Source organism: Nicotiana tabacum, chromosome 22 (assembly GCF_000715075.1).
Source record: "Nicotiana tabacum cultivar K326 chromosome 22, ASM71507v2, whole genome shotgun sequence".
Lineage (NCBI taxonomy): Eukaryota > Viridiplantae > Streptophyta > Magnoliopsida > Solanales > Solanaceae > Nicotiana > Nicotiana tabacum.
In genome coordinates, this window is record NC_134101.1 from 98,803,467 (window position 1) to 98,829,944 (window position 26,478).

At 37.4% G+C, this 26,478-nt stretch overlaps 1 protein-coding gene across 2 annotated transcripts; it reads left to right on the forward strand.

Moving 5' to 3' along the window:
* The first annotated feature begins 2,947 nt into the window (after window positions 1-2,947).
* On the forward strand, window positions 2,948-14,153 carry LOC107788489 (serine/threonine-protein kinase STN7, chloroplastic). 2 transcript variants are annotated; one of them, XM_075244424.1, is made up of 10 exons: window positions 2,948-3,614; window positions 3,687-3,773; window positions 3,874-3,993; window positions 4,113-4,211; window positions 10,685-10,853; window positions 10,926-11,019; window positions 12,101-12,194; window positions 12,282-12,338; window positions 13,145-13,601; window positions 13,766-14,153. In XM_075244424.1, exons 1-9 carry the CDS (start codon window positions 3,207-3,209, stop codon window positions 13,598-13,600), a joined length of 1,584 nt encoding a protein of 527 aa, XP_075100525.1. In that variant the 5' UTR covers window positions 2,948-3,206; the 3' UTR covers window position 13,601; window positions 13,766-14,153. The 2 variants fall into 2 exon arrangements, with proteins under 2 accessions (XP_075100525.1, XP_075100524.1); XM_075244423.1 differs by having other exon boundaries at window positions 13,145-13,558.
* The last annotated feature ends 12,325 nt before the right edge of the window (window positions 14,154-26,478 follow it).

The following is a 26,478-nucleotide window of genomic DNA, read 5'->3' on the forward strand; positions in this document are numbered from 1 at the left end:
ATGGTCTCAACCGTTGTTGGCCTCGATCTCGACGAGCACCTTGATTCTCGAGCTTGATACCTTATCTTCGTGGTCTGACCTGAACTATTACGAGACTGACCCTCAATGTGACTCCTTGGTCTCGATTAAATGGAAAAATCTGGCAGGCCCTATTTTAACTGTATACACAATGTAAGAAAAGGAGAAACACAGAAAACAACAAGTCACAATCAACAATATCCAAATGCCTAGTTAAAACATAACAATTTTCAAAATACGAAATTAATATATATTTTTGGTTGGGAGATCATTAGAACCGATATACCATTGTGTTTTTAGCACGGAGTTCGATCATGCCCGATCGGCTAGGCCATCTCCCCAAGAACGATGTGGTTTGACATGTAATGGGAAAGAAAGGTGTTACCAAGAGTAGTATCACCATGTGCACAACATGGCGTCCGATCTCCACCTGATCAGCTAGGCCGCCTTCCCACATATGCCGTGTGGGTTGACTTTTCCAATTAATGGCTATTATTAGTTTCATCTTAATTAAGGGGAATAATCACAATCACACCAATATTTCAATCCCATCCCAATTAAGGTGAATAATCACAAATTCACCCCTACACCGACACGTGTAGTTTCAGATGTGGGTTGTTACAACCCACCTTTCCTCGGTGACTGAAGATACTTCCAAAAATATTTTTGATTTGATTTGCACACAAAGGTTGTCACAACCCAAACCGATAGGCCGCGATTGGCACCCGGTGTCTTACCCAACCGAGTACCAATGTAACATATTTTTTTCTTATCATACTATCATGGGTAAATTGGGCTAGAAGGGTTGTCATGAGATAACCAGAATAAATAATAATGGAATAATAGACATAGGACAACCCAACATGATATAGAAACTTATACTTGTGATATACGGGCCTATAAGGCCGACATGAGTATTTGTATACTCAAAACGTAGGCGGACAAGGCCATACAAGTATCCATATGCATGGCATCTGGCTACATGCCTCTAAGAGTACATAAACGTCATATAGGTCGGGACAGGGCCCCGCTATACCAATCAATACATGTCCAATCATACTGACCAAATAGGCAACTCCGGAGCAAGTGGAGTGCACCAACACCTTCTGCTGAGCTGATGACCTACTAGGATGACTGTCAACCTGTCTATCGGGACCTTCAGGCATGAAAAGCAACGTCCCTAGGCAAAAGAGACGTCAGTACAAATAAAGTACCGAGTATATAAGACATGAAAGCAGTATATAAAAGACATGAAAGAAACATAGAGTAAAGAACTCAACTTATAAGTCTGAATAGCTTTGTGAATCATGACATTTATAATATCATGCATATGCGTATAAATGTCATATCATACATAGGTATATGCGTACATAATATCATCAAGCCTCTGAGGACATCCCATCATATCATCCGGCCTTTGTAGGCGAAATCATCAACGTATACCAGTTGATCAGGTGGTGGTGCGTATATAATGCCATAAGTTTTCCCCATACCCCATATACATATCTCAAGATTCTAAATATAAAAAATAACAATAACCAAGAATCAAAAATCAAATCCATTCCTTAACTTTAAAACTTTCCAACTTCACCGTACGCGTTCGAATCATAATTAGACAGTTTTTATCACAACCAAACTTTGTACATAAGTTCATATCAACCATTAGGACCTACGTAAGGTCTCAAAAAACAATCAAAGCTCATTAACTCAAAAGTGAACTATCAATCAAACTTAAGTATAGTTCTTCAAATTGCCAACTTTCGGATATTAGAGTCAAAATCTTCTAGGAACATCCAAAACCTAATTCGAACATACGCCCAAGTCCAAAATTATCATATGAACCTATAGGAACCCTCAGTCCCGATTCCAAGGTCATTTACTCAAAAGTCAACCTTTGGTCAACTCTAACAACTTAAGCTTCCAAATATAACTAAGTATTCCTATCACTCCTGAGCCTTCCTGAAACCAAACCAACTATCGTCGCATGTCACAAAACATCAAAAGAAACTACGAAAAGCATCAAATGGAGAAACGAGATTCGAATACTCAAACAATTGACCGGATCGTTACACAAGGCCTCTAACACCTGGAAGAGAAGGAGCCCAACACGAAAGGGAAAAACCTTGGTGCTGTCTTACCAAATCAATTCAAGTTAAAATACATAACTTCTTCATTCGTATATGTAGAAATGACACTAGGAAGTCGCTTGTAGCAACCCTATAAAAATCATATTCAGTTTATAAAAACTATTTCATGTTTACCCAGTTTTGGTAAAAATTAAATTAAACGTGCTGCGGATGAGGCTTAGTTTCGATCTGAAGTTGGGTTGCCAAAGCCTAACTTCATCCTTGAAGGCCTAAAGTTTGAAAAGTGAAAGTTCAAATTCAAGTTGGGCTCTGCCAAAGCCTAGCTTCAAACTCGCATGTCCGAAGTTGATTCTAATCTAGCTAAATTTTAGAAATTTTGTAAATTTTATTATTCCTCAAATATGGGTCAAAGTGGCTATTTGTGCACTTTGTCCTTCGTATATTGTGGAAATGACATTAGGTAGCCACTTTTAAGCACGTTATTTATAATGTATTTAAAGATTAGTCAATTCGTTCAAACTTCAGAACACTGATACAGTGTCCTGAAGTTTAAACCTCAAAGTTTAGAACTTCAGGACATTGTGTCCTAACGTTTAAAAATTGTGTCCAGAAGTTCGAACCTTATGTCCGTAATTTTAAATTAGCAGTTCAGAAATTCGGGACACTTAAGTCCTGAATTTCAAATTAGCAGCACAAAAATTTAGGACACTAAGTCCTAATTTCTAAATTGAGGATATTTAGTTTTGAAGTTGAATGAAACAACTACTCATTAAATACATTATAAAGTGTGAATATATTTTAAACAATAGCCTTAAAAGTGGCTACTAGAGCACTTAGCCCTCGTATATTCAGTAAAAGAAGCCCACTGAATATGGGAAAGACAGCCAATCGGCGAAACTGTGTCATTTGTGGCTATGGATTTTCGCCAATTTAATCAAGCACTTCCCTCCACAAAAAATACACCTGCAATAACTGCCACTGATACAAAAGTAATCTCCCAAAAAAAAAATCCGAAAAATTCAGTAACAAGTCCAAACCAAAGCTAACAAGTTTCTGATGACCGCCCTTTCTGATCCAACTATAACTATAGTGTAGAAAGCCATGGCTTCAGTTGCCATAGGTGGAGTTGTACTCCACAGCCACTCTTCATTTCTGGGCAACAAACTCAAGCTGAAGCCTTTATCTTTGTCGATACCATTCAAGAAGCAACCCAATTCAAGGTCAAGAAACTTGATAATTTACGCTCATGGAGGTGAAATATTTAGCTTTGCTCATGATCTTTTTGTTGGAGTTGGGGTAGGACTACCCTGTACTGTAATGGAGTGTGGTGATATAATATACAGAAGCACACTGCCAAAGTCAAATGGGATCACAGTGACTGTTCCTGGTGTTATTTTGGCATTGGGTACCCTGTCTTACCTCTGGGCTACTCCTGGTGTGGCCCCTGGTTTCTTCGATATGTTTGTTCTTGCCTTTGTTGAAAGATTGTTTAGACCTACCTATAAGAAGGTGATGTGATACCACATCTCAATTGCTTCTTTTTCTCATGTGGCAACATATGCTCATAACTTCTCTCTGCAGGATGATATAGTGTTGGGGAAGAAATTGGGTGAGGGATCTTTTGGTGCTGTTTATAGAGTTTCTTTGGCCAAAAAGCCATCGTCCAAGGTATATATTCTGTTATTTTGTGTTGTATACAAAAGCTCAAAGGAATGGTTTGTAACTCAAACAGGCACGAGTGGTTAATTCCGATTTTATTTGCCTCAAGGGTGGTGATTTCGTCTTAAAAAAAGCAACTGAATATGGAGCAGTGGAAATATGGATGAATGAGCGAGTGCGTAGAGCTTGTGCAAACAGTTGTGCTGATTTTGTCTATGGGTTTCTAGAGGTACACTTGTTATTTTGTTTGATAGCCATTATCATGTTCATCTTTAGATACTGTCACACCTTTGGAAATTGCAATCTAATTCTAAGAGTTTGAATTAATTATGTTTAAAATGGTGCTAGAATTCTTCAAAGAAAGGAGCAGAGTATTGGCTCCTTTGGCGTTTCGAAGGGGAAGCTACACTTGCTGATTTGATGCAGAGTAGAGAGTTTCCCTACAATGTAGGTACTTTCTTTATCATGCTTCCATTTTCTTGTTAGCTCAGGTTTTTTCTCCATCCTTAACAGCTTTTATATGTAGGCCGAATGCACTTTGTGTAGTTTATCTAAAAACCTAGAAAAAGAGCTGCCTGGGGGACACAACACTAGCAATCCTTGTATAATGATCCAAACATATGTACTCTAAATTTTCTCATTCGAACGCTCATGATGAATATTCTGTAATTCCAATTTAAGAAGAGATAGCATGACTTGGATAGATCGCTCATGTCCAGAAGATGAAGGTAGCAGAGATGAAGATGTTGAGATGGATGTGCGGGCACACCAGGTTAGATAGGATAATAAATGAGGTTATTCGCTACAAGGTGGGTGTGGCCCCTATTGAGGACAAGATGCGAGAAGCACGGGTTAGTTGGTTTGGTCATGTGAGGAGGAGCACAGACGCCCCGGTGAGGAGGTGTGAGAGGTTGACATTGGGGGGACTACGGAGAGGTAGAAGTAGGCCAAAGAAGAGGCGGGGAGAGGTGATTAGGCAAGACATGACGCAACTTCAGTTGTCCAATGACATGATCTTTGATAGGAAGGTATAGAGGTCGAGGATTAGGGTAGTAGAGTAGGTTGTCTAGAGTGTTCATAACAGTATTGGCACGCAGCCTCGCTTTCTGTTGGTAGTAGGTTTTCATGACTAACCGTTATTTTCTTTCATTGTTGATCACCTTACTATCTTGTTGGTTTTATTCTGCTTTTATATGGCTTTTTGGTACTATCCCTTGTCTATATTTTCATTAATGTGGTGCTTATGCTTTCCTGAGCCGAGGGTCTATTGGAAACAGCCTCTCTATCCTCACAAGGTAGGGTAAGGTCTGCGTATATACTACTCTCCCCAGAATCCACAATGTGAGATAATATTGGGTATGTTGTTATTGTTGTTGTATGGCATGACTTGGATAGATCATTAAGAATTTCCCTAATTTCTTACGAACTATCCTGGATGAAGTTACAGCTCTGGGCTTATATCATTATGATTGAGGTGGACGGCTATTTGTTTCCCAAGGTCTTTGGAGGTTTCCCTCTGAGAGAAAGGGAAGATCAGATGGAAAATAGAACCTAAAGAATATACAGTTATCAAAGGATAATATGATATTTGAGGGTGAGCTCCATTGGTCTATATTAGTCACCTAAAAGATCTAAGTGTAGGAGAAATCCTCCAGAGATAACTATTATTGAAATGTTAAGTGTAGGAGAAATCCTCCAGAGATAACTATTATTGAAATGTTCTCTATTGAACGAAACATTCTTGAGAAAAAGGTATCATAAAACATTCTCAGTTCAGATATAAGAGAAATATCCATCTAAGGCATTTATGTGTGAAGGGAAATTAGTAAATATAGAGCTGAGAAGAATGGTATTTGATTTTAGTGGTGAAAGTATATCATAGATGTCACACCTCCTTTTTACCTACACCCGCAAGGGCATAAGGGAGTTTTTCCAATTAAAGGACAATCGAAAACGGGATTTATTATTAAAGATTTAGAGTCGCCACTTGGGAGATTTATGGTGTCCCAAGTCACCGGTTGAATCCCGAATCGAGGAAAAGATTGACTCTGTATTACAGTCCGCGAACCAGAAATCTTATTAAGGAATTCTGTTAACCCGGGAGAAGGTGTTAGGCATTTCCGAGTTCTGTGGTTCTAGCACGGTCGCTCAACTGTTATATTTGGCTTAAATTATCTGATTTTTAACAATTATGAACCTATGTGCAAATTTTAACCTTAACCGCTTTTATTCATTTTTAAAGAAAATTGCAACGTCATTAAAACAAGTCTTGAACCACGTCACATAAATGCCCCCGTGGTTTTTGGACATACTTTAACATCGTTGGGATTTGGATTTGGGTCGCATAAATGCGCACCCGAGTTTAGGGAGGTAATGTTATTAAAATACGCGCCTAAAGAAACTAACGCGTTATTATTTTGGGGAAGGCCGTGAAATTCGCTAAACGGCCCGTCCCGAAATCTAAGTATTTTAATATATACAATTATCGAGGGTCCTGCAATTTACGTGTTTTGTTTTGCGAGGCTCGTCTCATTTTATTTTAGAAGGCAAACCTAAAGTGACTATGGTTTTCTATCTTTGTTTGTTTCTAAAAATAAAACAAAAGGCCCTAGTTAGTTATCAATATTTTTATCTAAGAGAGGGATGGCATTAATTGAATTCAGGCCGTTTGGACTTCAGTATAGGCCCTTCAAACTGGCCAACCGTGATTCTTGGCCCCAGCTTGGCATGGATTGCATCACAACTGGGCCTTAGCAAGAGTTTCATTTACAAAAATTATAATTTAAAGGAGGAAATCAATTCATTTTAGCCATGTTAAAGCTTAGGAATGGATCTAAATGGCTCCATCAGCTGATTCAACGGATGATTTTGTTTCGTTTCTTTTATCAAGGACAAAGAATGGACACAAGTGTTCTATGTGCGATTTTGTTTTAAACCACAAGTGTTCTCATTTATGCTGAGTTTCAAACATGATTTGTTAATAGTACTAATACTACTTCAATTTCTCCCTGATTACCAACACGAACACATCAGTCCAAATGATAGTCCAGTAGTCCAAATTTACAGTCCAGAATTAGTCTAAGTTATACAATCCAATCTTCAGCTCAATTATACAATGTAAAATCTAAAGTAAGTCTAAGCAAATACAAATCAGCTATTATCTATTTTTGGCATAACAACTTGGACCCACACATGTTAAGAGGTGAATATGCAATCATTTCATTTCAGCATTTTCGAACCAAAAGAGCTACATCAACTCAAACTGAGAATGTGTACCTGAAAGCAGAAAGGAATAGGAAGAAGGAGAGGTTAGCAACAGCAGCACACAGTGGATCACAGCAACCAAGTATTTGAGTTCAAACAACACCAATCAACCCAGCTTCAGCCCAGAAATATATTTATCAATCCAGGAAGAGTTCAGAAATGTTTTAAAACCAACAAGATCAATAGATCAACCCAAAACAGATTCGAATAAACCCAAATGACCTTCAAATTGAACTTAGAAACATACCACAGCAACAACACGCTCAAACTGATCCTAGAATGTCTCGATTGAAACCAAAAGTCTACTGGAAAACTAAGCAGAAAACACTATTGACTCCAGTAGCTAGCAATCTGAAAGCTCTCAAAAAAGGACTCTTAAAATTGATATCTCAAACTCTCTGTATGTTTCAAATTGGAATTGAATGCCCTCAAAGTTTTCAAAATGCTCCTTAAGAACTGAAATCCTAGGAAAGCTCTCCAAAACTTTCTCAAACTGATTCCCAGTCTTTAAACTTTCTCCAAAACTGAATGCCTTAAAAGCTCTATATCTCTCTAAAACTGATTCAAAAAGGAAGACTCTCTCAAAGACTGAAAAAAGGACCCCTAACTCTCTCCAAAATCCCCCTTTTTATCTGCAAACTACAGCCCCTTTTACAGCTCTTAGGAGCACTCAGACCCATTAATTAAGCATATTTTGCCCATGATATTCTCTAGAACCCCACCCCTATATGTTTTGCTCTATTTTTGATTCACTTGTTCCCCACTAACCCTTGTCTTTTCTTTATTTAATTCAATGGTTATGGGTAGTACATACTTTAATTACATTCCCATTAGGCCTCCCCATGCTATTATGTTTTGTTCCCCACTACTACTAAATAAATGCATTAGTTTAATGTTACATTAGTACTTACTGGACTGAACAATTAAACTAACCATTTTTAAACTTTTAAGTCCCAAATTATCCCCTGAAACCCCTGTGATTACTACCCATCATCTATAACCAATCCACCTAACAATTAACTAATTAACCACATGAAACTAACTCCTAATCAACACTATCACACCAAAACTGAATTTAAACCAATGATAGATTCATATCAGACCCTGAACATGACAACCTTAGGATTCAATTCATCAAACTCAGACCACAGTTTAAGCTCGAAACTCAAATTAAATGAATAGCATTAAAACAAAGATGTAGGAGCAGAAAGCATACTAACGATGAGCCCTGAAGCTAAGTGTCTAAGGATCAATACATACAACACTCGACATCAAACCATTTGACGAAAACTACTGGTCTACAAACAAGAATGAATTAATCGACGAAACTATTTATAACATATGTTATTAATTGACAGAAGAAAACTGGACTAAGTAAATGGTCTGATGGAGAAGGGAGAAAATAACGGACAAAGACGAATTACAACGAACCTAATTTAGGCAAACGAATAATCGATTGAACTACTCAAACGAACATTGGAGTATTTAATCTAACCAGAATCAGAAAAAGAGGCGGAATATTTACTGGATTAAGAATTAACTTAAACTGAAAACCTAAATAAGCGACTAATTACAACTTAACACAGACAAATAAACATATAGAAAAAGGAAAAGAAAAAGCTAAGAAGAACTTACTGTTCTTTTCTCGGATCCCACCAACATGCCCTTTCGAACTTGAGTTCCAGTTAGCATTATAGGTCTATTTCGTCAGAAATAGGCTTATAATAATAACTAGAACCCATTCAACCGTGACAGCTTCAAAACAGTCTCGAACCGTTGAACCCTAGATCCGTCATTCGACGAGTTTTACTCAGATTCGAGCCAATTTGGTTAGGGATTAGCGACGAGGAGGTCAAGGGGATTATTGGGTGTGATTTTGGGGTTAAGCGGACAGGCTAGGGTTTGGGACGGGGATCTTCGATCGAACATTCGAGAAGTTATAGGATGATTCGAGGTTAATGGAGTGTGGAATTGGAATGAGGAGGTGGAAGGGAGGCTAGAGTGTAACTTTGAGACGATTTGGGCCACCGGAACCGCCGTGAGGCGATTTCCGGTGGGCGGAGGGCGGCGGTGCAAGGTGGTGAGAGACAGGGCTGTCTCTGAATTGCTAGAGACCAGAGTGGGGTGGGGGCTCTAAGGGGGGTGGGGTTCGTTTGGATCATTTATATACTGGGCAAGAGGTTGAATCCTAGCCGTTGGATCAATTAAGATCAACGGCTCGGATCAACTCACTTAACGAAACGGTGTCGTTTAGACACTTTTGAGACCGGATCAATCTCTGGTAAACGGGCCGGGTTTGGCTTTTGGATATGGGTACTGAGTTGTGTCCGTTGGATGAGGACTAAATGGACGGCTGGGATCGATTGCCGTTGAAACGACGTAGTTCCATCACCATACTACGTCGTTTTGCATGTCTGTGAGATTTTGACGACTTGGGCCGGGTATGGAGTTGTTTTGGGCTGGATTTGGTCATTTTGGCATGGGCCTGGTCCGAATTTCACTTCCCATCTTTCTTATTTGTCTCTTTTTTTTTCTTTTTTTTTCTTATTTCCTAACTAAAATTTTAGATTAAATTACAAACCCAAATTAAAAGTACTAATTATCTTCTAATAACATTTATCACCTATAATTAAATACCAATTAACAATAAAATCACACAATTCGACATCAAATGCTAAAAAATGCAAAGTACATTATTTTTTGTGATTTTTTTTTCATTTTCGTAAAACGAGTTACTTAATTAATCCTATCTGTAAAAATTAGATCCTAAATGCACATGAAACGTGTAATTTTTGTATTTTTCATTAATTAAAATAAAATAAACACGCACACACAAATACAAATAATTAACCAAAAATGCCACGAAAATTCTCAAAATTGCACACAAAGGAAAATTGTTTTATTTTGAATATCTGGGAGTAATTCTCATAGGGCAAAAATCGCGTGCTCACAATAGATACTGAACAAGTTAAACGACAAGGGATGTTGATAAACATTCAGAAAATGCAGTTTTCCGCTAATTTAAAAGAGATAAACAAAGATGAAGCACATACCCTTCTAATTGAGAAAAGATTCTACAGTAGGTTATCCATGAGAATTCACCATTCAGTGCAGTCATAAAACTGCCTTGTCGAGTTCAGATATGTAATAAATGCTCTAATCTAAGCCTAATTATCCGCTCGTACCATGTTTATATATGTCGTCAAGTTTCTTTTCAGTATTGACACATTATCTTCCAGTCTTCACCTCACATTGTAAAAGAGAGAGATTTCACGGCCAACGAGTATTCTCTTTCCTTTCACATGACCCTCTCTACTTCTGATTTCTGAATCCTTACGGCATAACTCTGTAATTTGGTCTTGTTTTCTGTAGTCTGCTATTCACCTTGCTTTGTCTTTAGTTTCCTATTTCTTGTTCATGATTAAGGTGCTGGATTGCTGATTCAAAATTTATAACTCTCACTATGAAAAGTATTAGCTTTCACATTCTAAACAAGTAATGTCATTTAGTCTGAAGAACAAAACAAATAGCTATGAATATTACTATCTGATTTCTTCTCCTTCCCCCACCCCCACCCCCCAAACCCCCACCCACACACACATACTCTCTCTCTCTCTTTTGTTCATTGACTTTATCATGATTTATTAAATCATCAGGTGGAAGCATTGATCCTTGGAGAGGTTCAAGACTTGCCCAAGGGTTTGGATAGAGAAAATAGAATCATTCAGACAATTATGAGACAGCTCCTATTTGCTTTGGATGGTCTTCACTCCACGGGGATAGTCCATAGAGATATTAAGCCTCAAAACATAATTTTCTCTGAAGGTAAATTGTCTTGTTAACATTTGTGGTTAAGTTGGATTGTGTAACTAATCCGTTCTTGTATATCTGAAGCAGGTTCTCGCACGTTCAAAATAATTGATCTTGGAGCTGCAGCGGATTTGAGAGTAGGGATCAATTATATTCCAAAAGAGTTTCTTTTAGATCCAAGGTTATCTCCCTCCTACTCTGTGGAATGAGTAGTTTGTGTATGCGGAAGTGGAAATTTCTTGTTCAAACAGCAGGCACATTCTATTTTACTTGCACTAATACTGCCAGATATATTTTTTTAAAATTCTGTGACCTACTTTACATTTTGTTTCTTGCAATTTATTATCCCCTTGATAGATTAGCTTATAGAATTCAGCTCATATTGACGTCTTCTTATCATTCTTTTCGAATATTCATTTCAAAAACATCTCCAATTTCCAGAGCCAACATGCTTGTCGATCCATTTCCAATTTTTGACTACAACAATAAGACATTTTGTTCCACCTACATATTTTCTGAATTGAATGTTGTTGATCACACTTTTTGATATTTATAACCAGATTTCCTTGGACCTCGTACATGAACCATAGGTGCTAACCCTTATAAGTTCTTAGAAGAGTCTCAGGAAAATCAACCTTATATTTGAGCTTAAAGGTGTCCTTTCCAGACTGTTCAAGCTAACTAATTGAATGTCACATGCCGTAAATAAAAAAAATGTGGAACCAAACAGAGTAATCTGCCTGAAATTGAGGATTGAAATTTCAGATTTTCCCTATTTATGAGTATGTTATGTACTTAATAATGATATGAGTACTTGTCTCGAACATTCAGAGGTACATTACCGGGGCAATGATGTTGTCCTAGATGGCTTTGACATTTGATTATGGCTGTTTCTGCTTGTTATTTTTAATGGTATTAGGTATATTATCTTAATTTACTCATGGAAGAAATGGACAGAATATAAATGATTTTGTTCGTTATTCAAGTATAACGAAGTGAATCGATCTCTTAATTTAAGTTCCACTATGTTAGTCCACCTGTATATTGACTATCCAGTTTGGTATGCTCTTCACTCTTACCTTTGTACCATTAAAAGGTGAACAAAAAATAGATTTCATTAGAGCATTCTATGTTATTGATTATCTGTTTTTCAGCAGACTTTCAGATAATAGTATTTATAAGTTGGTATATTTATATGGCTAGTCTTTTACTTAAGAATTTTGCTTACTTGTTTATCTAATTGTCTGTCTTTTTCGGTCAAGATATGCTGCACCAGAGCAATATATTATGAGTACACAAACCCCTTCTGCACCATCTGCTCCAGTTGCAGCTGCACTTTCCCCAGTTCTATGGCAGGTTTGATTACCGCGGTCACTCAGTTTTCGCCCAATACCTCTATTTTATTTGTAAAATTAACTATGCTTTATCCTATTCTTTTTACAGCTGAATCTCCCAGATAGATTTGACATCTACAGTGTCGGTCTCATATTCCTGCAAATGGTAAGTTTCAACTCAAAAGCTGTTAACCATAAATATTTCTTAGATAAAATTAGCTCTTCCTGGAGAACCTAGACCTTTGAGTTCTGGAATTAAAAGGAAGACAACAAAAAGAGAATGTCCATTTCTTTTAATTCTCCTTATTTGAATATATAGATATCATTCCTTTCAGTACAGGAGGAAGAAATTGAAGTATGACCTGCAAATAGGAACTTCGACGCTATGGATATTATTTTTTAGGTTTCCTTTCTTTTCTTTAGCTCCTATAACCTAGATCTGGAATCGTAAATTTTTTAACAAATTGCGCATTAGATGTGATCTTACATGTTCCAACTGGATCCACATTACGTATTAATATATAATATGATAAAACAACAGCTGGAAATGGCTAACTGACACTTCAGCAATGTCGAGCGGTGCTGTTAAAAATTGGGGCAGGATCTAATAATTTCACCCTTGAGGAGATAGGATTTATTCTTAAGAATCAGCTTACATAGATTCGAGCTCTAAAATTGGAGAACTTCTAGTTGTAGGGAGCGGTTTAGCCCCTTTAGTGGGCCTACCCGGTGTGAACTCGGATTTGTCTGGTCAATGGGCTTTGGATACCGGATAGTTAAAACAAAAATAAATTAGATTTGAGTATTTCACGCAAAAGATTCTGGAACTAAAATTAATCGTTATAATCAAAAATAAGTTAAATGCTTTTTTTTTTTTGGGTCAACTAAATGCTGATATTTCTATCTTCTACATTTATTGATACACCTCCTGAAGATTTTACAAGCACTTTGCTACTGTTCATTCCATCATAGGCATTCCCAGGATTACGCAGCGACAGTAGTCTCATTCAATTCAACCGACAGCTGAAGAGATGCGACTATGATTTAGTTTCATGGAGACAGACTGTAGAGCCTCGTGCTAGCCCTGAACTTAGGAAAGGCTTCGAGTTGTTAGATTTGGATGGTGGAATAGGGTGGGAGCTATTAGCATCTATGGTTCGTTTCAAAGCACGTCAAAGAATTAGTGCAAAGACAGCTTTAGCTCATCCTTACTTTGATAGAGAAGGTCTATTGGCCCTGTCCTTCATTCAGAACCTAAAGTTGCAATTCTTCCGGGCTACACAACAAGACTATAGTGAAGCTGCAAACTGGATTGTTCAACTAATGGCAAAATCAGGAACAGAACAAGATGGCGGCTTCACTGAAGCGCAACTTCAGGAGCTCAGGGTATGTTTTCTCATGGCATATATAACTAGTCGCGGTCATTAAGGTTGGGACCTCTAGCTTTGAAATCCTTTGTTTCTCATTGACATATTTGTATGGTGAAAATTGTGGAAATCTAACTTTTCAAAAGCGCAGGATACCAATGTTGGTTAATAGAGTTTAGGGTAGAATTTCCTGATACACTTTGTCATTTCCTTTTGAGATTTACAGGATATAGAGCCTAAGAAGAAGTCAAGCACGCCGAGGAATGCCCTTGCATCAGCTCTTCGGCTTCAAAGGAAAATTTTAAGAACCCTGAATGAGAGCATCGATGAGCTTCGCAGACAAAAGAAAAGTTTATGGTGGAGCAAATGGATTCCTAGAGAGGAGTGAAAATCAGTAAATATGTACAAAATAGTTTTAGTACTTTTTCTATGGAGCTTACTAGTTTTCATTCTCATTTGAAAATGTAAAACAATTTTTAACTTAGAGTTTATGTACAAAAAGTAAAAGTATCTTATACAGATATATACGCTTGTTTTATTATTTAAAGAAATATATACTATTTTTAGTTGGAAAAAAGTTAATTATATGGGTGTGTTTGGTATGAAAAGAAAATGCTTTCCCTTTTTCCCACCCCACCCTGCCACCAACCCCTCCCCCTGACACCCCCACGACCCCACCCCTAGCTGACCCCTCGTCACACCCCCACCCAACCCTCCGGCATCACTACCCTGACGCCTAAACCTTAACCCACCCTACCCCATCATTACCCATTTCGCTTCCCTTAGTGCTTAGTATTTGTCTAAATTATATATTTTTTTTAAAAAAATTTTTTTTGCTACCTAACCAAATATCAGAAAATGAGTAAGAAAATCATTTATTTTTCAAGGAAAACTTTTTCCTTCGTACTAAACGCACCCCATAGCCTGAAAAATATTCCAGAAATCAGAGGAGGAAGTGTTTGCACCATTTTGTAATTGTAAAATAAACATTTGTACATGACAATATAATATAGTAACCCGACGAGTTGTTTTGAGGTTTAACATTTCGTTTGGCGTTTTGAGAGTTTGAATAGCTTCATATGACACATTATGGCTTGCATGTATAGTTGGTTTTGATTTTCGAGAGGTTCGAAGTGATTTGGAAGGGTGATTCTAAATTTTGAAGCTTAAATTTAGAAGAGTTGACCAAGGTATGACCTTTGAAAAAATAACATCGGAATCGAGATTTGATGGTTTCAATACATTCGTATGGTGATTTTGGACTTGGCGTATGTTCGAATTTGAATTTGGATGTTCCTAGAAAGATTTTTTTTTTGGCAATCCGCTAGGCAAGCGCCTAGGGCTAGTTTTTTATTAATAAAAGAAAGAAAAATACAACAATTAGGAAAAGTACAAATAAGGGGGACAATAGCACCGGTATTGTTACTCATATGCCTTGACTATATAATCACTCTTCTGCGCCTCACATTGCCTTATGATGGCAGCCTCATGTAGAGGATTCATGGTGTAGCTGCCGGCAAAGTCTCACGAGGGCATATAATCTCATAGCCGTGTGGATATTTTCCAAAGGCATTGGGCCAAGGCAACACAAACCGGGCTAAACCTTACCTTACTAATCCTATTGAGGCGTAAAAATTTTCACCTACTAGCATGCATGTAAAAAATAAGAACTGGAAAGTACCAAATATTCAATGATCATCACAGAGTTTATAACATACTCTGTGATGATATTACAAATGAGAATAGTAATATAATGGTAGAATAAAATGATGAAAGAATTAAAGTGTTGTCCCTTCTTGTCCGAACTTGTAATTTCTTCAATTTTTAACTCTTTTTCATCACTGTCCCAGCTCTTCAAGATGTATTCAAAATTCATGACTTCTTTTTTGAACGATTGGACTTTGTAGATGTAGTTGTGGCGGCCTTCTTTTGTTTGGCAACTCTCATTGGAGGTCTCCTAACATTTAAAAAATCACTAACCTTGTCGTCCCAACTATTTTTCCTTGTATGAGTCTTTTTACCTTTGCCGCTATGCATTGGTGATAGATCCCCTTTTCTTGCTGCCTCTGCTCTACACTGTTGTAACATTGCTTCTTCTTCTCCTTGTTCAAAAAACTCTCTCCCTAAATTCACAGGTTGTGGTTTATTTTGAATCGTATCTAGTGACATCAAGGCAGATTCTCCAGTTGCCACCATTGTGCTTTATTTGTGGAAAGTTGGCAATTTGAAAAATTGGAGAGTTCATAGGTTTGACCAGAATTTGACTTCGGTGTTATCTGACTCCTATTGTGGATTTGAGACATTGGTTGGGTTCACGTAGTTGATTGGAACTTGTGTGCAAAGTTTGATTTATCTAGAGTGTCTAAGTATGATTCAGACGAGTTCAGTGAAGTTTGAAGGTTTGAAAGTTAAGAGAAGGATTTTGATCTTCGCTTCTTGGTTTTGATGTTAATTGTGGTGTTTCGAGCCTTTGGATAAGTTTGGAAGATATATTTTGACTTGTTAGTATGATTGTACGGGATCCCAATGGGCTTGGGTAGATTTCAGGGTGGTTTCAGATCGTCTCAGATCATTTCGGATGAGTTTGCATTGCTGATTTTCTGGTGCATATGATGAGCTTTGTGATCGTGGAAGGAGCTTCACGATCGCGTAGAGTATTTTGGTTGCTGGTGGTTTGTGAATCGCGTTCACGGGGATGCATCACGTTCATGGAGTGTTGTGGGAGATGTCTATCGTGTTCGCACATATGGCTTCGCCTTCGGGAAGTGTTGGAGGAGGTCGGGCAGCAGATGTCCATGTTCGCATCTTGTCCCTCATGTTCTTACTGTTGTTGAAGTTTGTTTTTGCATATTTATTATTGGCTTGATTAGCAAGCGGTGTAGGAGCCATCACGGCTCCAGTAGAATTTTGGGTCGTGACAAGAAACAACATTTGTTATCCCAGATTCCTGGGTTGACCTTTTCAAACTTGGTGATATGCTTAAACTACACTCTCTACATCCACTTTGTACCCAACAAAGAGAAAGGGATCATTGGTATCTGTCATCAATTTTTTACTTGGAATCATGCTATATTCCTTATGACAAATCATGTTCATTCAGTGTAGTATTTATCTGTAAATACTAGTTAGGAGACCTACATGTTTCTCCTTAACGTAAGTGGATCTATAGCAACTACGACTTGTGTCACCTATCGCCATGAATCCTCATGAATCGGATGCATTACCTTTGTCCACAACCTACTACCCCTCTCTAAGATCCATGCAAAGAACAAACCCTAGTCTTTCTCTCTTGTGAACAAGTGAATCTCCCAAGACCCATAATGGTATTTATATAGACTGCACTTAGGCTTTGGGTTAGACCTAATGGGCCGGCTAAAGCTAGCACCCCTTATGAGTGTAACAGGCCCATAAGATCTCCCACTCACACATAAGGGAGTGCTCAAGCTCCATTAAGCTAAGGGAAACAAATTTTCCTTCCATTTCTCTTGCATCACTCATACTAAATAAATAGATCGTGCGACCAGCATACTGTGATAGCACGTTGCTATAAATCTATTAGGAATGTATAGCCTCTCGTAGTCGTCATGATAATCTTCTGGTAGATTAACCAAAATACGCTTAGTTCTCTAGATCATTTGAATCGAATTGATACATCCTCTAGATCTCGTGTATAATAGATTCTTGTGTTCACAATTATGACTCATAAGTCTAACTGGTACCAGCAAACACAAACTAAATGAGATTCTATCAATGATCTTTCTCTTCTCACGAGTCTCTCGACTTGAATACAGTTCGCTTTTCTAGTCATGCTCCGCCAAACCAAATCTCCCATGGTCATTTGGTAGCATGTAAAGATAGCGAACATTGAAAAGCTTCGAGCCACTGGTAGGAGCCGTGAGGGTACTCTATCTCACACAACAATAAGTTGAGATACAACTTATGCTAACCCTTTTCGGTCGATATTTGCACATATGCTATGAAAATATGCACTATAGTATTTTCTCCTTTCTCATGGAACGTATATCTTTATCTCATAAGATAATAATGTACAGATGATATTCAGACACCATATGCATCTGAATTGAGTTTCTTGTTCTACTCAATAAACATGAATTCACATCTGGCCTCTCAAGTTGATTAGATGAACCTTATTTCCGCAAACAAACCACTTTAAGATTTTTTGTCATCACTTGTGCGGCGCTAAAGATCTTTAAGCAATGTGCTCTTAAATTATCCGCATGGTAATTTTCTTAAAGTCTCGTTTCATCTCCCATCAACACTAAATTTTAAGAGTCGGTCACCTGTTTGAGAAGACTGACCACTATCTACCTGACATATCTTTCAATAATATCAACAAAAAAATGCACAAAAAGCGTTCAACATTTGAATGTACAATAACATTCAGAATAAGAATGTACATAGTGTTGACGATCAATTTTGACCCTCCTTTTATAATTAATTTACTTGCACTTAATGATTTTTCAGTAAGTATATTAAAAATATTTTCTAATTAATAAATACTTATTTTTATATAAATTAAGTAATTAATGGTGTTAAATTAATAATTTAGTATTATAATTAAAAATATCACTTTAACTATTTTTAAAACTATTAAAATAACTTTTACATTCATAAGTTTATAATATAATAAGGTTGTTTCTTAGTTTTGGTAAAACAACCAACTATTTCTAAATAAATTCGAAATTAATGTCACAAATAGAAAATAAGATATTTAATAATGAATTAACTAATTATAGTAATTAGTAGTGTATTTGATAATTTTAATTTCTGCTACATTTTATTGGAATTATTTAAGTTTATTTAAATTAATGATAAAATGGTAAAAGATTAAAATGCTACAATTGCAAATACCTAATTAAATACAATGTGGCTACTTATTAAACCAATTTTAGCCCAAAACTCAAGCCCAATTACCCCATCTGACCTAGTCCAAACGACCCTCTAATCCACTTTGGCAATCCGCCACAACCCCTGAGAACTAATAGAATTGCGCCACGTCACATGTTTCCCTCACTTACAGAGAAAGTACATTGGATCTGGACTGTTGATCTATCTCATCAATGGTCTGCATTTAAATCCCCATTTTCATATTTTCTTTAATTCTATTGAAACTTCATCTCCGCTGTCAGATCAGAGAGATCCAACGGTTGCCCTTTTTTGGGGATTAAAACATTTCCGAAATTCTTATCTCCCCAAAATATCAGGGCCGTAGATCAAATGATCCAATGGCCCAGATCCCGTCTTTCATTTTTAAGTCAGAGACCAGACCCCAAACCCTAATCATTTCTCACGTTGAACAAAAACCTTTCTTTCCTCTTTTCCTCTCTACTCTCTCAAATCCTCTATGCCCATCAATCCTGAAACCTTGCACAAATCGGTTCAAGGTCACAAATTCAAATCTCACAACACTTAATATGTCTCCTATATCCGTGGATCTCGCCTGATTCTTTCCCCTTTCATCACTAAAATTCAAAAGCCCAATCTTAACCCTATACCTAAAAGACGAAACTTCATTCGCCTGATTTCCCTATTCGCTCTTTCAAATCGGAGCATGCATAATTGATATCTTCAGATTCATCATCATTTTTCGTTGTCTAGAGGTCAAATGCAGTGACCTCTGGACATTGGATATTTGACTGATGGATCCTCACTCTCAATGGTCGAATCCTTCATCCTCGTGCCCCGGTAAAGTTCCTTGATGATTTCCCCTTCTGTTTTCTCTGATTTCATCCACCTTGCTATCATCATTCATCCTTCATCATCTTCCACTAACTAATTTGAATCTGTTAGAACCCTAAGGCTTCAATGGCCACTACAAATAGAGCCTTCAATGCTCTCACCTAACACGACTTAACACGAACACACAACAACATACACTAAGAATCATGTAACAATTGAAAACTTAGGTTTTTAACTGATTTCTCATTTCTTCCTCTCTTTTTCGGCCCTAAGTTCATTAACTGTTCGAAGTTTGAGACTTTAGTTCCTAAGAGGCAAAAACAAAAGACTTTGTTTGGTTTGTTGCTCTAAGGAAGGTTAGTGTGTACTGACCCCTCTCTTTCCTTAACTATTTGAGATATAATCATGCTCACTATGTTGTCTTCACTGTTTATATCTTGTTACACCCCATATTTTTGTATGTAAAAGAACGTCGTAAGCAAACTGATGTAAGGCAAAAAATAAGATCATGTTTGAAAGTATATAAAGTAAGTTAATCATATTACCTTATATATTACAAATATTGATGACCATGAACAACAAATACAAAGTGGGTTGGAAGGTTCAGAAGATAAAGGAATTGAAGAAAATAATATTTCGTTTAAAGTCGACATGTTGGGAATATTATCCGTAGCTTTGGGGTGAGACTAGGATTCTTAACATAATAAGAGGGTTATGTTATGATTTATTTTAATCGTATGATAGTAATGTTGTTAAGTATTGAAGTTAAGCGAGTTGTGGAATAAAAGTCGATGAAAGTCATCACAAGTTACGTTCATAAGTTTTACTGAAATTTGGGTCAAATGTCACTGAGATTTTCTCCCAATATACTTAGAGTTACGGGGTTATCCACCCATCGAATTGAATATATATGAGTTTATTTTCTAATGCATTAAACCTTTTGTCAATACGCTATCGGAGTAGAGATATATATACATTTTTGCAAGACTGTGCAGACTGCAAAGGTGACAAGTAGGTGTGTCACCTACTTGCTTAAATGAGAGGACTAAATATGTCCCAAAAAAGGGCCAGTTCGGGTCGTTCAAAGAGAACTTTTAAGGGCTTATTTTCTTCATATATTACACTCATTATAGAGCAAAAAACTATAGATAATCCCCTGCAAAATTATCCCAAAAATCAACACAAACCCTAATTGATTTTCTCTTCTTTTCAAGTTCTAGTTGGAGGAAAACCGAAGGATTGAAGAACCATGATATGAGCTCAAATATTCACCAAATAAGGTAAGTATACTGCTCTCTTTATTCCATTTTTTCTGCTGGAAAAGTATAGAAATTCGTTCTATAATTGTAAGAACTCACGGTACGGTGATCGGAAGCCGTGAGTTCGAGTTATTCAACTTGTAGTGGACTTTTTTGTGGGGTGTTTCATGTTGTTGTTGGATTGTGTGTTTTGCTACTGTTTTATAGAGTTTTTGAGGAGAAAGGGTGTAGAGAAACACCACATAAATTCGGGGTGGTGGGCTGGTCATTTGTCGTAACAGTTTCGGGTTGTTTGATACTACTATGGTAGTCGTTTTGCTCATGAAGAGATTGGGGTGTTTTGGGATATTTTGTGGTATTTTGTGATGGATATAAGGTTGAAAAATAATATATATATATATATATATATATATATATATATATATATATATATATATATATATATATATATATATGTTTTTATTGTTGTATTCTTGTATTTTTGGTGTTATCTCGAATTGGGAGGAAGTAAAGATTTTAAAGGAGATACTGCCCATTTTAATATAAAATAAGCGTGTCGTTCGTTGTGCGATAGTTGTATCCTTCATAACTTATTGATAGTATTATTATTGTTGATGTAGATTAAGGTGCAAAGAGACGATTTCAACGTGTTTATTGGAAAGATTGTGATAGGGTATGTTAAGGCTAAACATTTCCTTCATTTTGGCATGATCCCGTAACTACAAGACATAATGAGAAGTTCGTATTATTGAATTTATATACATTATACTAGTCTCAAAAGTTATCGCATTATCCCTTATCGGGACTTTATATTCAGTTACATATTGTCTTCTTCCAGTAAAGAGAGAAGAGGATGTGTATATATATATATATATATATATATATATATATATATATATATATAATACATACAGTATTTTCACCACCATTGAGCTATAATCAGTGGGTAGGCCCCTATTGGGCAACTTCTGATTAGATGGTATGTTATATACCGAGCCTACTATGGTCGAGAACCTATGAGCGAGCCTAGAATGGCTAAGATACTGAGCCTAGTATGGACAAACGCCTATGAGCAAGCCTTCTACGGCTGAGCAGTTACACGCATCAAGCGTTATAGGGACGGATAACTATTTTACTTACTATATTGAGAGAGTTGAGTCAGTATTAACAGGTAAGTATACTTCCAAATCATCTTTGACTCCCAAGTACTTTCAGTTATTATATTATCCGTTCAGGTTTAGCTTTCAGTTATTCTATTGCCTTACATACTCGACATTATTTCGTACTGACGTCCCTTTTCCGAGGGTGCTACATTTCATTCATGCAGGATCAGATAGACAAATGGGTAGACCTCCTTAGTAGTTCAGCTTGATCGATAAGCTCCACGTCCTTCGGAGTTGCCGGGTCTAGGGTTTTGTGTACACACACAAACACACACACACACACACACACACACACATATATATATATATATATATATATATATATATATATATGTGTGTGTATATATATTATGGGTAGGTCGGAGCCTTATTCCGACCACAGTACATCCATCATAGAGGCTTGTAGACATATTATGTCAGTCAGTGCAGTATGTTGGGCGTGTGGGCCTTGTATGTATATTTTTTTTGGTTTGTCAATTGTAGTAGTTATGAAGGCCTTGCTAGCCCGGCTTTATATTGATGTTCAGTTAGAGCTAGTCTTCGTTCACTTTTATATTTTGTTTCACAAATTTTCTTGCAATGTGACCTTATGGCTAACGTATGGCATTGTATATTCAGAGTCCCTCGGTCTCAAGTTGGTACGCTCGGTTAAGTGAGGCAACGATTGCCGGTCTTGCATCCCCAGGTTTGGGGCATGACAAACTTGGTATCAGAGCAGTTCTATCCTAGGGAATCTACAAGCCGTGTCTAGTAATGTCTTGTTTATAGATGTATTGTGCACCACACTATATAAGCAGGGAATTACATGGCATTCAGGAGTTGGTTACCCTTCTTTCAAATCCTAATATTGTTGTAGAACTGAGTTATAGGAAATTTGAGTTAAACTTACGTATTGGTGTTTGCATATAGAGATGAAAGTGACTAGGAAGACAACGGCTAGTCAGAGGAGAGATAGAACAACGGATGGGGGGACCAGCAGGGTACCCCATAGATGGGGCCCAGTTTGAGGCCCCGGGCGAGACCCCTACTCAGCCTTTACCAGCTCCTCCACCACCTGAGGAGATTCCTAAGGATACCGTGCATCCAGTTCCCCCCCCACTTCCATTAGATCATGACTTGAGGAGTGCGGTGCATTAGTTGACACAGTTGGTAGCTACCTAGCAACAATCTAGGTCATCAGCTAGTGCAAGATGTTATGAGGGGTCTGGGAGTTCAAAGGTCCGAGAGTTTATTGCCTTGATCCCCCAGAGTTCATGGGGACAGATATGGAGGACCCCCAGGATTTCATAGATCAGCTTCAAAGGATCTTTCGGGTTATGCATGCCACTAAAAAAGAGGCAGTTGAGCAAGAAGCTTTTCGACTCTGAGATATAGCTATCTTTTGGTACGAGAGATAGAAGAGGTCCAGGCTAATTGTTCTATCTCGTGTGCAAATAAGGATTCATGATATGATGGATATCAATTGGATATGTTAATAAGCGTATAAGTTATATTATAAGTGATTTGGGGTCTAAGGAGAGGCCTAAGTCTAAGTCAGGTTGGAAAATTTCATAATGGACTAAAGTTGTGAATGAGTAAGCACAAGACCTCACTTTAGAAAATCATATCTCTAGTTATATAAGATTTTGTATGATGCACAACCTATCAAATTAAAGCTCTTTGAGTCTAGTTTCCAACTCATCAAACCATTTTCATTTGGAAGTGTATACAGAAAGTTATGACCATTTTACCGGACCTGTGTCAGATGCGCGTCCGCGGCGCGACAGCGGGAAAACTGATAATTTCTGCCTCCGAGCACGGCCAGGCCGCGGACACAGCGTCCCGGGTGCAGTTTGATCGCGGTCGCGCGCCTAGCAGCCCTATAAATACCCCAACACCGGGTATGGAGAGTCTCTAAGTCATTTTTTTGAGCTAGGGCTTGCTCTATCAAGGGGAATCTATCCCATACTTTCCTCCTATGATCCAAGGTAATGTTTTTGGAGTATTTTGAGTTGATTACTACTCCTAAGCACTTATATTAACAAGGATTGATCTTGAAAATCCATAGATTCCCATTCAAATCCCTAAAACTATCAATAACACTACAAGTGGGGATTCTCAAGATTCTTACTACAAGAGGTATGTCTATCATCTCTAACTACTCTATGGTGATTATTTATGTGTGATATATACGTTAGAACTCATAGGATAGTGATTGGAAGCCATAAGTGCCTAACCTAGGTTGTGTTGGTGTTGTATAATTGTGAGATGAGTTATTGATGTATGATTCTTGAGTGTAATAGTATTATGTATACATGCATGTACAAATTCGATTTGTGGGAAGAGTGTTGAACATAAATAAGTAAAGATTGGGTTGGGGAAGGAAGGAAATCTTATAAAAGAGATTTGAAATCAAGATGCTCAACTAGTATTTGATAAAATTCTCAAGTGATCTAAAACCATGAATACCTTCCTAATTTGTGTTCAATTTTGTTATGTTTCAAAGTAGATTGGGATTGCTAGAATTTCCGGAACGTCGTAGTAACTTAAGAAAAGCTTAAAAAAGATATGTAGGCTAAACTTTCTCTCTCAGAAGTGAATTCCATATTGTTTTTGTAAGTTTAAGTGTGGTTTGCCTACCAAGATTGTATAGCCTTGAGTCACATTTTATATGAAGGTTAGTATACTAATTGGGTGAGAAGAATTCGATCTTTTTAAATGCTCCTAGTTGCTCTTATGTGTACTAAATGCCTTGACTGAATATGTCTATTTGTTGATAATCTATAAAGATGATTGAAAATGCATTAAACGAATTGTGGAAAATGAATGTAGATAATGTGCTAAGGACTTGAGTTATATTTGTGCCTAGTGATGCCTATGAAATGACAACATGTGAAACAGATTATGAAATAAGTCTCGACTCAACTCTTATGAACTAACTTCCAAAAATAGAATGGCCTAAAGGCCTTGTACCTGAACTATACTCACAAGTGGCTGTTTTAGATTATGCTTTTCTTTATAAATATATTCAATGTAATGCTAGTCCGTACACATTCCGATGTTGAAGTTGTGCATTTGTCATGATGGAACAAGGGGTAATTCAAGGATAATTGAGGTGATTGCTTATTTATAACTTTAATGCGTATTTCAATTGTTGGTTGGCATGACCCCCTTTGGGCAGAATCCTTTATGCTTGATGATTCTATTACTATTGACTCGAAAATATATGATTCCTGGAATATTTGGTACATTGATATTGGTTGGTGATCCTTGGAAATAAAAGGATGAAAATGTGAAAAAAACCAAATACGGCCTTCGTGCCATGAAAAAAAAAGATGAATCTTGTGAAAGGCCCAAAGGGCCAAAGAGATACTGTTATCGGGAGAGATTGAGAACATTAATAAAAAGACTATAAAATGTGAAAGGTATTAAGGTAAGAATGGTTGCATTTATTCTATATTTGTATACTTGTATTTATACTACAATTGTGTGCACTATTAAATCGAATCAAAAATGCTTTTGGGAGTATCATTAGCAATACCGAGGAAGAGTGGGTCATAAGGCCCACACCTGAAACTACACATGCCGGTGTAGGATTGGAGTGTGACTTGGGATGAACTTGAAATATTGGTGAACTCGTGACTATTCCCCCAAAGTGGGATGAAACCAATACTTGTGTATTTGAAAGGAAAAATCCAACCCACACGGCATATGTGAGAAGGCGGCCTAGCTGATCGGGTGGAGATCAGACTCCATGTTGCGCACATGGTGGTACTATTCTTGTGACAACTTTCTTTCGCATCACAATGTCAACCCACATTGTTCCGTGGGAAGATGGCCTAGCCAATCAGGCGTGATCGGACTCCGTGCTAACAAAGACGGTGGTAATATTGGTGCTAGTGACTCCGTGCTAACAAAGATGGTGGTAATATCGGTGCTAATGATCTCCCAACCAAATATATATATACTATTTTCTTACTTGAAAATCATTATGTTTCAATTAGTTATTTGGATATTGTTGATTGGGACTTGCTGCTTCTATGTGTCGTTTCAGCTTATATGGACATTCTATTTTGAAAGAGGACTTTTAGCCTTACATACTAGTGCTATTCGACGGCACTAACGCCCCTTTTGCCGGGGGCGCTGTATCGTTTCATGATACAGGTAGTTCCACAGCGAGCGACATTGGCCAGTGATAGCGGTATTCTCTTTCCAGTAGACTTGGTAAGCCCCACTCCATCCTGGGGTCATGTCATGTATTTTCTGTTCATTTTCTCATCACGTTTTAGAGGTATAGCCGGAGCCTTGTTGCCGGCGTTTCCCTATTTCTCTTCTATTGTAATGTGACGACCCGACCCGTCGTCTCATGAGTTACTGTCTCGTTCGTCCCATTTTTTGCTTCCTCATGTTTCATTATCGATATTGGGTGCATTAGAATTTATTTGGAGCGATTTTGATAAGAAATGAGACATTTAGTCTCTTTTAAGAAGATTTAAGCTGGAAAAGTCAACCGAACGTTGACTTATGAGTTAGAGGGTTCGGATGTGAATTTCGACAGTTCAGTTAGTTCCGGGAGGTGATTTGTGACTTAGGAGCAGGACCGGAAGTAATTTTGGAGGTCCGATGTTGAATTAGGCTTGAATTGGCGAAGTTAGTATTTTGGCGAATTTCGGTTGATAGGTGAGATTTTGATCCGGGTGACGGAATAAAATTCCGAGAGTTGCTGTAGCTTCATTGTGTCATTTGGGATATGTGTGCAAAATTTCAAGTCATTCGAACATCGTTTGATCGGGTTTTTGATCGAATGTGTGTTTTAGAAGTTTTAAAAGAACTTAGGC